This window comes from Cetorhinus maximus, chromosome 4, assembly GCF_964194155.1.
Source record: "Cetorhinus maximus chromosome 4, sCetMax3.hap1.1, whole genome shotgun sequence".
In the NCBI taxonomy this organism is placed as follows: domain Eukaryota; kingdom Metazoa; phylum Chordata; class Chondrichthyes; order Lamniformes; family Cetorhinidae; genus Cetorhinus; species Cetorhinus maximus.
This window is the reverse complement of record NC_135882.1, coordinates 44,892,041-44,904,682: the sequence shown is the minus strand read 5'-3', so window position 1 is coordinate 44,904,682 and position 12,642 is coordinate 44,892,041. Positions and strand designations below refer to the sequence as shown.

Genomic DNA, 12,642 nt, shown 5'->3' with positions numbered 1-12,642 from the left:
ATTCTTAATTAGCACTTCTCTTAAATAATATCACCACCTTCAATACTTCTTTGATCCTTATGTCTGTGACATCTTTTGATTATCTGCTCCTATCACTGCTTGCTTATCCCCACAATCACCCCACCCTCAACTTCTCTCTCCCCCCGCCCCCCACCTTAGACCAGCTTATATTTCACCTCTCTCCTAACTATACTCAGTTCTGCCAAAGGGTCGTGAGGACTCGAAACGTTAACTGATTTCTTCTCCACCGATGCTGCCAGACCTGCTGAGTTTTTCCAGGTAATACTGATTGATTTTTGTTAGCCAAAGTTAATAAGGGATATGAAGCAAAAGTGGAAATGTGGAGTTAGGTCACAGATTAGCCATGAATTGTCTGAATGGCCGAACAGGCATGAGGGGCGAAATGGCCTACTATTGTCCCTGTGTTCCTACGATCTCAGTAACTTCCCCACATCTGACATTAGACCAGTATGTCTATAGTTGCCTGGTTTCCCTTTCCCTCCCTTAAATTCATCAAATTCAAATTGAAAATTCGGCAGAGTAAGAAATATATCACAAATAGAAACAGTTTCACTGTGTCTTTGTAGGATCAAAAGAGAGGTATTGAAACCACCCTAATTATAGTGGTTAGAGTGAGACACCCAGCTTTACAATCATCAACATACCATCTAATTTTTTTTGCAGTGCAAGGGCAATTTGTTTCAAATGCATGGGTCCTTTAAAGTTTTAAGTTAACATGTGTGCGTAACTGTACAAAAAGAACCAACTTACATCTTATAGGAAACATTGCACAGGCATTAGTATTTCTTTAAACCTGTAATACAGTCTGCTTCCGAAACAATAGTCGGCATTTCCAGGAATTTACTCCACTGAATCTTCCTATCTATCCTTTTAGCTCAAGTTAGCTTTTATTATTCGTCTGTGATTTTTATATTAAACCTATGAAAGTGTGAAGTCACCCAAGAAAAATAGATCAGAATAATTTTTTGATGCTGGGAAGTTATGAACTGTCGAGGATCAGAGATTTAGGCACCCCTGTACAAAAATCACTAAAAGCTTGTGGACAAGTACAAATAAATAATTTTAAAAAATGTGATGTTGGCTTTTATCTCAAGGGGGCTTGAATAGAAATTGGAGAAGTTATGTTACAGTTATATAAAGCTCTAGTTATACCCCTTCTGGAATACAGTGTTAAGCTCTGGGCACTGTACCCAAGAAAGGATATACTAGCCTTGAAGGGATGCAGCACAGATTCCACAAATGATATTACGGAGTGAAAGAGGTTTTTTTTCAAGCCACTCTTGCTGACGGATATTGAAGTCCCGAACCTACATCCTGTGTGCTTGTTAAAATAAAAGCAAAATACTGCAGATGCTGGAAATCTGAAATAAAAACAGAAAGTGCTGGAAATACTCAAGGGGTCTGGCAGCACTTGTGGAGAGAGAAACAGAGTTAATGTTTTGAGTTGAATATGACTCTTATTCAAAACTGAAGGAAGGTAGAAATGTGATGGTTTTTATGTCATTGAAAGTGGGAAGAAGGAAGGAAGTACAAAGGGAAGGTCTGGGATAGGGTAGAGGGCAGGAGAGATTAAATGACAAAGATGTCATGGTACAAAAGACAAAGGGAGTGGTAATGATTGTAGTAAAGAAACAAAGCATCCGCAATGACGTGGACAGGGAGTAGCAGACAGATTTGATGATGGGTCAGATTTAACTCCTGGCTTTTATTTGGCAAGGGATATTGACCTAATGCCTAAATTCAGTGAGGAAATAGCTGAAATGAATTTTGTCACGTTTTAAATCATTTCTACAAGTTACATTGGTCAAGAGAAATTTGAACAATTCTGTTATGAGGTGTTTTAGTAGGGAAAGCATTGGTGGTTTATTCAACCCTCTCAGATAAACGGTCTGCAGATTATGATACGGTTAAGACTGCTGTGTTTAGTTCCAAAAACTTGTAGGCAAAAGTTTAGAAACCTGAGGAAGAGACGTAATTAGACATTTGTGGAATTTGCTGGAGAAAAAGAATTGGGGTAGAATCTTGCCCTTGTCGGGCGGGCTCGGCGGGGGCGGGCGGGAAGCCGACCACTGCCCGTGATAGGGGCCAGAAGGTAATTTCATGCTGGCGAGCCAACTAAGGCCCCCCCAGCGTGAAACGCAAGCGATGGCGCTCAGCGCTCCCTGTGCAAACGGTGGGAGGAGGGCGAGGGCAAAATTCGTGCATGTGCGCTCTTGATAATCTCCCTGATAATCGCCCAGCTGCCTCAGGGAGATGAAGTGTTATATAAAAAAATAAGGAAATTAAAAATGTAATAAAACATGTCCCCTCATGTGACTCGGTCACGTGAGCAGGGACATGTTTTAAAATTTTTATTTTATTTTTATTTGCTTTCGGAAACCTCATCTCGCCCGTAAGGTTGGATGAGCAGTGAAAAATTTAACTTAATTGATCATTTAATGGCCTTAACAGACGTCAACGTGCATCATTTCATTCTCGAGTGGATCGGGCACGCGCCCGCCAGCCGAGCTAAAAATTTTGCCCCTGGTGTTTGACAAATGGTTTGTGAAAACTTTAGGGAGATACTGTTAATGGAAGACTTTAAAGGCGACATTCCTTTAGGAATCAGGTCCCACCCAGAAGGCTGTAAGGTTTTTAATTTAAAGAAGGCAGATCCACCAGAACGTTGCCTGGGGTGAAACATTTAAGTAATGAAGAGAGGTTGGATAGACTTAGGTTGTTTTCGTTGGAGCAGAGAAGACTGAGGGGGCGACCTGATCGAGGTGTACAAGATTATGAGGGGCATGGACAGGGTGGATAGGGAGCAGCTGTTCCCCTTAGTTGAAGGGTCAGTCACATGGGGACATAAGTTCAAGGTGAGGGGCAGGAGGTTTAGGGGGGGGATGTGAGGAAAAACTTTTTAACCCAGAGGGTGATGACGGTCTGGAATGCACTGCTTGGGAGGATGGTGGAGGTGGGTTGCCTCACATCCTTTAAAAAGTACCTGGGTGAGCACTTGGAACGTCATAACATTCAAGGCTATGGGCCAAGTGCTGGTAAATGGGATTAGGTAGGTAGGTCAGGTGTTTCTCACGTGTCGGTGCAGACTCGATGGGCCGAAGGGCTTCTTCTGCACTGTGAGATTCTGTAATTATTGTTGATAGTTATGAATTAACCCACAAGAACATAGATGGCAACAAACCTTTGCTTGCAAACCCACAGAAAACCTGGAGAGATAATAGAAGTGGATAGTGAACAGAACACTAATTACCATGAGGGGAAATGAAAAGACAGATGCTTCTTAAGACTAGTAAAAAGGACAATAGGGAGGATAAGTATGATTCGAAGAGACCAACGTGTACTATTGCCATAAAACGGGGCAACAGACTGCTGGAAGTTAAGTTAAGCCTGTAGCTTTTGTGGGCATATTTAGTGTTTCTCCAGAAACTGCTGCACCAATAAGTGAAGCTTGTGACAAACTGATACCACTTAATGTATTTACAGTGGGTGTAAATCAGAATATACAAGATTATGGTGGTGTTATTTTTCAGGATGAAGAAACTCCATTTTTGTCTGATAAAGGCGCCAAAAAGATAGTCATTTTTAGGGATACGGGGTCAGCTCAAATCCTGATGTTAGCAAAAGACGTGAATTTCTCTGCAGAGAGTTCGCTAAATACAAGTATATTGATACAGGGCATTGATGAAAATTCTTTACCTCTTCCATTGTGTTGAGTGAATTTAAACTGTGCTTGAGTCAATGGGTCTTGTTGGAGCGATGTCCAAATTGCCTATTAGCGATGTCAATTTCATACGAAAAAATGACCTCGTTGAAGATTAAGTGCTGCTATTTCCCAGGATGACAGGCAAGTTCATTGAAACTGACAGTGTACCCAAGCAAACAGGGACAATTGTAAAAACAAAAAGCTAAAAGCTACTGCGGATGCTGGAAATCCAAAACAAAAACAGAATTACCTGGAAAAACTCAGCAGGTCTGGCAGCATCGGAGGAGAAGAAATCAGTTAACGTTTCGAGTCTTCATGACCCTTCGGCAGAACTGAAAGATTGTAATCCTGTTGTAGAAAGTACTGCTGCTGTGGCTCAGTTCATAGCACCCTTGCCTTTGAATCAGAGGGTTGTGGGTTCATGTCCCACTCCCAGAAACCAAGAACTGTGATTGTACTCGAAAAGAGTTGCAATCTGTGACTGTTGATAACTCGAAAGAGTTTCAACTAAAGATGTTTCCAAAGAGTCAAAAGCTTCTGAGATTAAAGAGTTTAAACCTCAGACTGACAACAAAGAGTTAAAGGCAACTGGAAATAAATTGACACTGTCTGAATTAAACTTGCCTGCAGAACCTTTGCCACAGGTGTCAAAGTAAAATACAGCAGTAGCATTCCAGGCTAATGACAAACAAAGGGAGACAGTGCTTTCAAACAAAATAACTTGGCTGGAGCAAGAACTGATACTGTGGAATTACGAGGATGTTATTAAAGTTTGGAGTGTAAATTAAAACTTCAGAAAGATGAAGCCATTGCTCTTGCGAGAGAGGAGTTGAACAAAATTTGTGCTAATTGGGGAAAGGAACTTAAAGCAAACTGAACTGGCGAAAAAAAAAGTTTCAGGATTATTTGACTGATCATCGATGTGACCTGATGCGGTTATTAAAGCAGCAAAAGAGAATTGTAATCTTGCAATTCAACAGGAACAAGATGATTCGACTGGCTGAGATTTTTTTCCTTGACCTGGATAATAAAAACAACTTAAAGACCAAAAGGAAATGGAGATTAAGTGTTAGAACCTGGACCAAGTGATTCACAGATCGATTCTAAAGAAAAACAATATGACAAATTGAAGCCACGTGTAGGGGAGTTATGACATAGGATTTTGTTTTGATTTACAGCTTGTGCCAAATGGAATTCAAAAATCACAGGGATTACCTGCAATTAGCAGATTTGACAAAATTCCCTAGGCTGAATTGATTGGGAAAATTTTTAACCTCAGACATGGAAACACTGAAATTCATGCAACAGGACAAAGGAGATTCATTATGACACATACTAGCACTAAAACAAATTCCCATCTAAATGAGAAAGGACTTGAAACATACACAAAAAGTGGACTTGAACTCTTAACTGTTACATGTGTTTACTTGATACAGGTTAAACTGTGCGATGCTCCCAAGGTGGACTGTTTAATGGCAAAATATGACAGCATGGGGAAGAACATTGCCTGCACCGTATAAAGTAAGTTCATTGTTAAAATGTGTAGAATGTTATAAGTTGTTATATTGCGGATAGAGTTTTTGAAAATTCACCACTTCAGTAATGATTTTTCACCTCTCACAGGAGAGGTGTCATAAATATGAGGTTTATGACATTGTTATATCTTGGAAACTGTCTTTAATTTAGAGTAAAATGAAAGGAGTCATATGGCCTGTTCTGAAGTCCCCCTGATAAGATGCCTGGGTGACGTAGCTGTTAAAAATTAAAGAGAGGACTGGGTTGTTTAGCTGGGAAGGTAGTCGATGGTATTCACACTTGGAGACAATGGCAGCAGCATCTATGCTTACAGTAGTTAGACTGGAAGCCCCAGGAAGGTGTTGAAAACGTAAGGTTGTAAACATTCATGCTTTAAACTGTCCACTTACTTCTGAGATAAAAGAGAGTTGGAGACTCAGTGATAGCAAATTAGCATTTCAATCTGGATACAAAGCCCATGTGATTCATGTTGCAGTGGAGGCAGGTTTTGAGAGGGCAAGGGTTTCCTAAAGATATTCCGGAAACTCTCATACAAGTCACTCTGCCAGGATCAGGGAGAGAGGGAATAACTAGAGGCCGAAAGTCTTTATGGTTCACCACACAGGAATGCGGGTGGGAGCTTGTGCTCCAACTGAAAAGATAAGGATTTCGAGTGAGGCTAGAAGATACACCTAGTTTACGCTAGAAGGAGAATTGCAAGGAAAAACCCTCACTGTAAAGATAGTTCTGTGCTTAAAAGTTACCAGGCTGGGAAAGTAATGGAAGTAAACCCTTGAGGGCTTAGAATCACTTTGGACTGGGTCCTGGAAAATCAAATGATTACTTAAGAGACAGTATAAAGTATACTGTGAAGTGGGTTTAGGGGTTGTGTTAAAAGTAAAACTGGAAAATTCTGCTCTGCAGTTTAAAGTACAAGTTGCCTACAAAAATAGTGTTTAGTCATTAGTGCTTTTAGTCTGTTTATTACACTGAAATCGTAAAATGTGAAATCTTTCAGCGATCAACTGGAAGTTAAGATTTCTTTTTTGAAAGTTATTGATCTCTATGGGGATCACAGCATCCTAAGGAAGGATGTCCTTGCTTGAGAGGTGCTGCAAGCAAGGTTCACTAGATTGATTCCTGGGATGAGGATCGTCTATGAGGATAAGTTGAATCAAATGGGTGTATGCTCTTTGGAGCTTAGAAGAATGAAAGGTGATTGCATTGAAATACATAAGATTCTGAGACAGCTTGACAGGGTTGATGCTGAGATGCAGCTTTCCGTGCTGGAGTCTAAAGTTGGAGTTCCTAGTCTCAGGATAAGGGCATGGCTAGTTAGGACTGACATGAGGAAAGATTTGTTCACCCATGGGGGTTGTGAACCTTTAGAATTCTTTACCCACAGGGCTGTGGATATTCAGTTGTTGAGTATATTCAAATCTGAGACAGATTTTTGGACGCTTAAGGAATCAAATGATATGGGGATTGGGTGGAAAGTGGAGTTGAGGTCAAAGATCAGCTACGATGTTATTGAAATGCAGAGCAGGCTTGAGGGGCCACATAGTCTACTTCTGCTTCTAATTTTTATATTATGTTAGTATCCCTTTAGCAGGTTATTAGTCTTACAGCACTTGATTTGCTGTTACCTTATTACCACATTCTTTGGCACTTAAAGATTATGCAAAGTAAAACATTTTGTCTTGGTTCGATTTCCCCAACTATTTTAAAGAGTTAGAAGTCTCAATCGTTCGATCATCATTTTGTCATCTGATATTCCAGTTCACGAATAAACTAACTGATTTCTCATACGCCATTTTTATCTGCTTTGACAATCGTGGCAGGATAACAAATAATGGAATACAGTTTCTTTCAATTATTCAATCTACTGGGTAGTACAAAGCCAAATCACATATGAAAAACCAGCCAAAATAGGTACCTTTCTCACATCAGAGCTTTTTGGCTCAGTTGTCCAGGTAATGATCCGTGATACTGCCAGACGTGTTTCACTAGAATTTACAAAATCTGCAGGGTCCATCTGTAGAGTCAACGTTTCAATGTACTTCAAAATAGCAACTTTCACCTATAGTTCAGACATAAACAGATGGCATTGTGTAAATTATGGCTTCATGTCCAAGAGGAAAGCAAAATTAAAACCAAGAACATGTTACTGTACTATTACTAATAAACATGAATTCAGGAACTATGAAGGGGAGCTCAAAGTTAGTTATAAGAGCAAAACCAAGATGTCCTGACACTTTATTTATCATTGTTAGTTCTCCCTTTCTACTTTATCCACTTTAGACTTAGACTCATGTGTTTACAGCACAGAAGGAGGCCAATCGGCCCATCGTGTCTGCGCTGGTCAAAAAAAGAAAAAGCTCATCCCATTTTACAGTGCTTGGCCCATAGCCCTGGAGGCTATGGAAACACAAGTGAATATCTAAATACTTCTTAAATGTTACAAGAGTTTCTGACTCAACCATCCTTTCAGGCAGAGAGTTTCAGACTCCCACCACCCCCGGGTGAAAAAATTTCTCCCCAACTCCCCTCTTAGCCTTCTACCTCTTACCCTAAAACTATGCCCCCTGGTTATTGATCCCTCTACTAATGGAAAAAGTGCCTTCCCATCCACCCTATCTATGCCCCTCATAATCTTATACACCTCTATTAGGTCCCCTCTCAACCTTCGCTGCTCCAAGGAAAACAACTCCAGCCTATCCAATCTTTCCTCATAGCTCAGACCCTCCAACCTAGGCAGCATGCTGGTAAATCTCCTCTGCACCCTCTCCAGTGTAATCACATCCTTCCTATGTGACCAGAACTGCACACAGTACTCCAGTTGTGGCCTTACCCAGTGTTTTATGCAGTTCCAGCATAACATCCCTGCTCTTGTATTCTATGCATCGGCAATAAAGGCAAGTATCCCATATGCCTTCTTAACCATCTTATCTACCTCCCCTGCTACCTTCAGAGATCCGTGGATATGCACATCAAGGTCCCTCTGACCTTCAGTACTTTACAGTGTCCTACCATTCATAGTGTAATCCCTTGTCTTGTTAGCCCTCCCAAAGTGCATTACCTCACACTTTTCCGATCGAATTCCATTTGCCAATGCTACGCCCACCTGACCAGTCCATCGATATCCTTCTGCAGTTTACGGCTATCCTCCTCACTATTTACCACCCTACCAATTTTGATGTCATCCACGAACTTCTTGAACATCCCCCCTACATTTAAGTCCAAATCATTTATGTACACCACAAACAGCAAGGGCCCAGCACCGTGCCCTGCAGAACCCCATTGGAAACAGACATCCAGTCACAGAAACATTCCTCTACCATCACTCTCTGCTTTCATAAAACCTCTGCTCTCATGAGGCAGTGATGAATCTGCCTTCACTTATTCATGTCTGTACCCTTGCAAAAGCAAATTTTGTTGAGTAATAGTTACAATAAATTTCCAGTTTCATGCACAGAAATAGGAATAGGCTATTCAGCCCCCTGAGCCTGATCCACCATTCAACAAGATCATGGCTAATCCATATGTCAAATCCATTACCTGCTATTAATCTTTTTAGTTTGATAGCCATATGCAATAAAAATCTGTTGATTGTCAACAGATTCAGTTGTTGAAATTAAAACCTCTAATTGTGGTTATAATCTGGCCTATTCAGCTAGTTTGAATGTTGAATGTGTAACAATAGCATCCCTCTTCAAAAGATTCATTGAGGCAGAAGAATTCATTATTTTGCTGGGGAGTGAGGGAGAGTAAGAAAGGAAGAAAAATTTCCAGTGACTTGGTTCTTCAACTTGAGGGGTGCAGCATTTCAAGGAAAACAAACAGGAAGTGGTTTGCCAGCACCATCGAGGTAGTCAATTAAACAGCGTAAACTGACCACAGGCCCAATCTAGCAGCTATGTCCTTCAGGACTCAGCCAGCTTGGTCAGTAGTGGTACTCCTGGGCCATCTTGGTGATAGTTATTGAAGTCATTCTCCTCAAAGTACATTCGGTGCTCTTGCCATCCTTAGTGCTTTTTCCAATTGGTGTTCAACAGAGGAGTACTGATTTATCAGCTGAATGGAGGTGGTAGGTGATAATCAGCAGGAGGTTTCCTTGCCCATGATGCCATCAAACTTCATGGGGTCTGAAGTCAATGGAGTCTGGAGGGCAATTCCCTCTTGGCTGTTCACCACTGTGCAGCCACCTCTGGTGGTTCTGTCTGGTGGGACAGGATGATGGTGGTGGTGTCTGGGACATTGTAAAGTTTGATTTGGTGAGTAATATGTCAGGCTGTTGCTTGACTAGTCTGTGGGACAACTCTCCCAATTTTGGCAAAAACCCCCAGATATTAGTAAGGAGGACTTTACAAGGTTGGGTGTGTGGTTGTCCCTCCCAGTGCCTAGGTCGATGCTGGGTGGTCTGTCCTGTTTCATTCCTTTTTGAATTTGTAGTGATTTGGTACAACTGAATAGCTTGCTAGGCCATTTCAGGGGGCATTTAAGAGTCAACCACATTGTTGTGGGTCTGGATTCCTATGTAGGTCAGACTAGGTAAGGACAAGGGTTTTGATGACTATCATTAATTTTCAATTCCAGATTTATTGAATTTAAATTCCACCAGCTGCTCTGGATTACTAGTCCAGTGACATTGCCAATATGCCACCGCTTCCTCCTGATTACCTTGTTTATCCTTCCAAATGTTGCACCCTCATTCCGATTCCCTGTCCAGGATGAAGCAATTCTTAATTAAGAGTACTTTTTCAAAAATCGCAGGTTCCAGATACATTATTATTTTGTGTCAGAACTAGTGTAACATACTTCATGGTGACACAATTAATAAGTGGATATAGAAACAGATCCATATTTTCAGGAGTGAAAAGGATCAAAATAGGGAGTCTTCTGTTTTTCAATTTAGCTTTGTCAAGATCTGTAAGAGATCAGAAATTGACAGTAAAAGAAAACAAACTGAACACTAAGAGTGGCATTTCCTTTACTGGTGGGTGGGGTGAGAAAGTTCATTCAAATGAAAGGCAGAAAGAACTTGGAAAATTAAAAAAAAATTCCACAAAGTTATCAAAGCATATCCTAAGATTACAGTTGCTAAATATATTGGTTCTGTACGTATACACAACTAACCTTCAAGTTTGGAGTCTGCGTTTGATCAACAGTGAATCTCATTAAAATACTGAACTGCAGGTCATTAGGGAAAGACTCTCTGCAAATTAATTTTTAAAAACATTGTTAGCTCATTGACATTTATCCAACTTTAGTGCTTGTCCATACTGAAACACTTTCCCTAAAATTATCTTGTGTTTTCTGGGGAGGTTGTTGACGACATATTAGGTGATAGCTCCTGTGGCTGCAGTGTAAGCATTTGGCTACAATAGCTCAATTGCATTATATTTTGCCATCTAAAGGCTGGATTTTAACATTTCTATGGAATTCCCAATCTTTTCACTATGGAAATGTACCATTGTGCTGCCAGTCAAGCAGTCTCAAGCTGATAATCATTCCACATTGTAAGAAGCATAGTGTTGGTAACAAGCTGCCATTTGAAATCAATGCAAAAGGAAACTGATAACTTGAATATTGCAGAAAAGAAATACATGTTGCCAAAGCTTTTCATCTTGCACTCATCAGGACAAACGGTAGAATGCCAAATTTCAAGCGATCACAATTTATACCACAGGAGAAAAGTGGTGCTGATTGGTTGGCTGAGGCATTGCCAACGGAGAAAGAAACAGGGAGCTATGGGCTCCCTATTCTTTTGAATAATCTTAAAAAGGTGCAAGGCTTGAACATATTCCTTTTGATGGAGTACGGGTCCTTGTTAATGGCTGTATACCGCTTCCAGCAAGTGCAAATGAACCATGTTACAGATTTGACATTGTCTTAAATTGGTTATTTGTGCAGCTATTAGCGCACTCAGGATTATTCAGCAAGTGCTGCCCAATTGCAATATCACATCTAACAGCAGATATTTTGTTTTGAGTTTTGCAAGCGTAGGCTGGTTGAATAAAGTCTACATTTATACACAGGGACCCGTACTCTGCAAATAAAAGTTATATGTTCAAGCCTTGTACCTTTATTTAAATTACCTGGAAGCATGGGAGCCTCCAGTTCCCAATTGGTTTCCCCCTGGTAATACCTTGGCCAATCAGTCGACTTGCCAACAAATCAGCACCCCTTTTCTCCTGTGGTATAAATTGCTAAGCATTTGAAATTTGGCATGCTTGCATTTGTCCTAATGAGTGCAAGATGAAAAGCTTTAGCAACATGTCTCTCTTTCAGCAATATTCAAGTTCTGTACTACTAAGTAACAAATTGATAACTCTTCACCTTCAAAAATGCAGGGGACTTATCTGTTCAATATGAAACTTCTAGGCAAGATCAGATATATTGCTGATGAGGAATGTTGAAATCTTGGCAACAAGCACAGCTGATATAGAACCATAGAAAAGTTACGGCACAGAAAGAGACCATTCACCCCATTCTGTTGGTGCCGACCAAAAAAGAGAAAATTTCATTTTAATTTAGTTCATTTTAATCCCACTTTCCAGCACCTGGTCCATAGCCTTGCACGTTAAAGCACTTCAGGTGCAGATCAGGTACCTTTTAAATGAGTTGAGCCTTTCAGCCTCAACCACCAATTTGGACAGTGAATTCCAGAAACCCACCACCTTCTGGGTGAAAAAGTTTTCCTCATGTCCCCTCTAATCCTTCTACCAATTACCTTAAATCTATGCCCCTGACAATTGACCCCTCAGCGTGGGGAAACATGTCTTTCCTGTCTATCCTACCTAGGCCCCTCATAATTTTGTACACCTCAATTAGGTTACCCCTCAGCCTCCTCTGTTCGAAGGAAAACAATCCTTTTTTTATCTTTTCCATTGTGATTTAACTCCAGCACCAAAGTGACATTTTGAATTGTCAAACCAGCTACCCACATGTACCAAGTGAAAAATACCAATTTTTGAAGATTTCAGACTAATTTTGAACTAGAAGTCTGTGTTAGGTATAAACTGAGTTGAGAGTGCTCGAGTCAATTTTACTGAGCTGTCAGAGACAAAAGGCCAGAGGTTGTGCATTCATCAACTTGTAATTTTTTCAATGTTTATTTTAATGGATAGGAAAACCAGAGAATGATGAGCACAAAAGAAGAAAACTCCAGCCAAAGACTTAGGCGGAGTCTAAACACAGGCCCTAGAAATGAAAAGACTATGCCACTGTTCTTTGCAGTCCCTAACCAGGAACCACCAGCTTCAAAATTTGAACTTGTCTAATTTTGAGTGTTTGGGTACCTGTGCCTGAATGCTGAGACAGAGTAGTACATACTGTTAGCCCTTGGGCCTCGAGCCCATTGAGCTGTGCAGAGCTGCTGGTGAAGCTTAACTTAAAATTGG

At 40.7% G+C, this 12,642-nt stretch overlaps 1 protein-coding gene across 14 annotated transcripts in view; it reads right to left on the bottom strand.

Annotated features, from left to right (window-relative positions):
* The window catches only part of clasp2 (cytoplasmic linker associated protein 2), a 570,512-nt gene that overhangs the window by 113,075 nt on the left and 444,795 nt on the right, over positions 1–12,642 (bottom strand). For all 14 annotated transcript variants that reach the window (XM_078540120.1, XM_078540106.1, XM_078540107.1 and 11 more), the window contains 2 exons: positions 10,376–10,454; positions 7,176–7,319 (listed from right to left, as the gene is read on the bottom strand). In XM_078540120.1, coding sequence (XP_078396246.1) covers positions 7,176–7,319; positions 10,376–10,454 — 223 coding nt within the window. The remainder of the gene's footprint in view (positions 1–7,175; positions 7,320–10,375; positions 10,455–12,642) is intronic.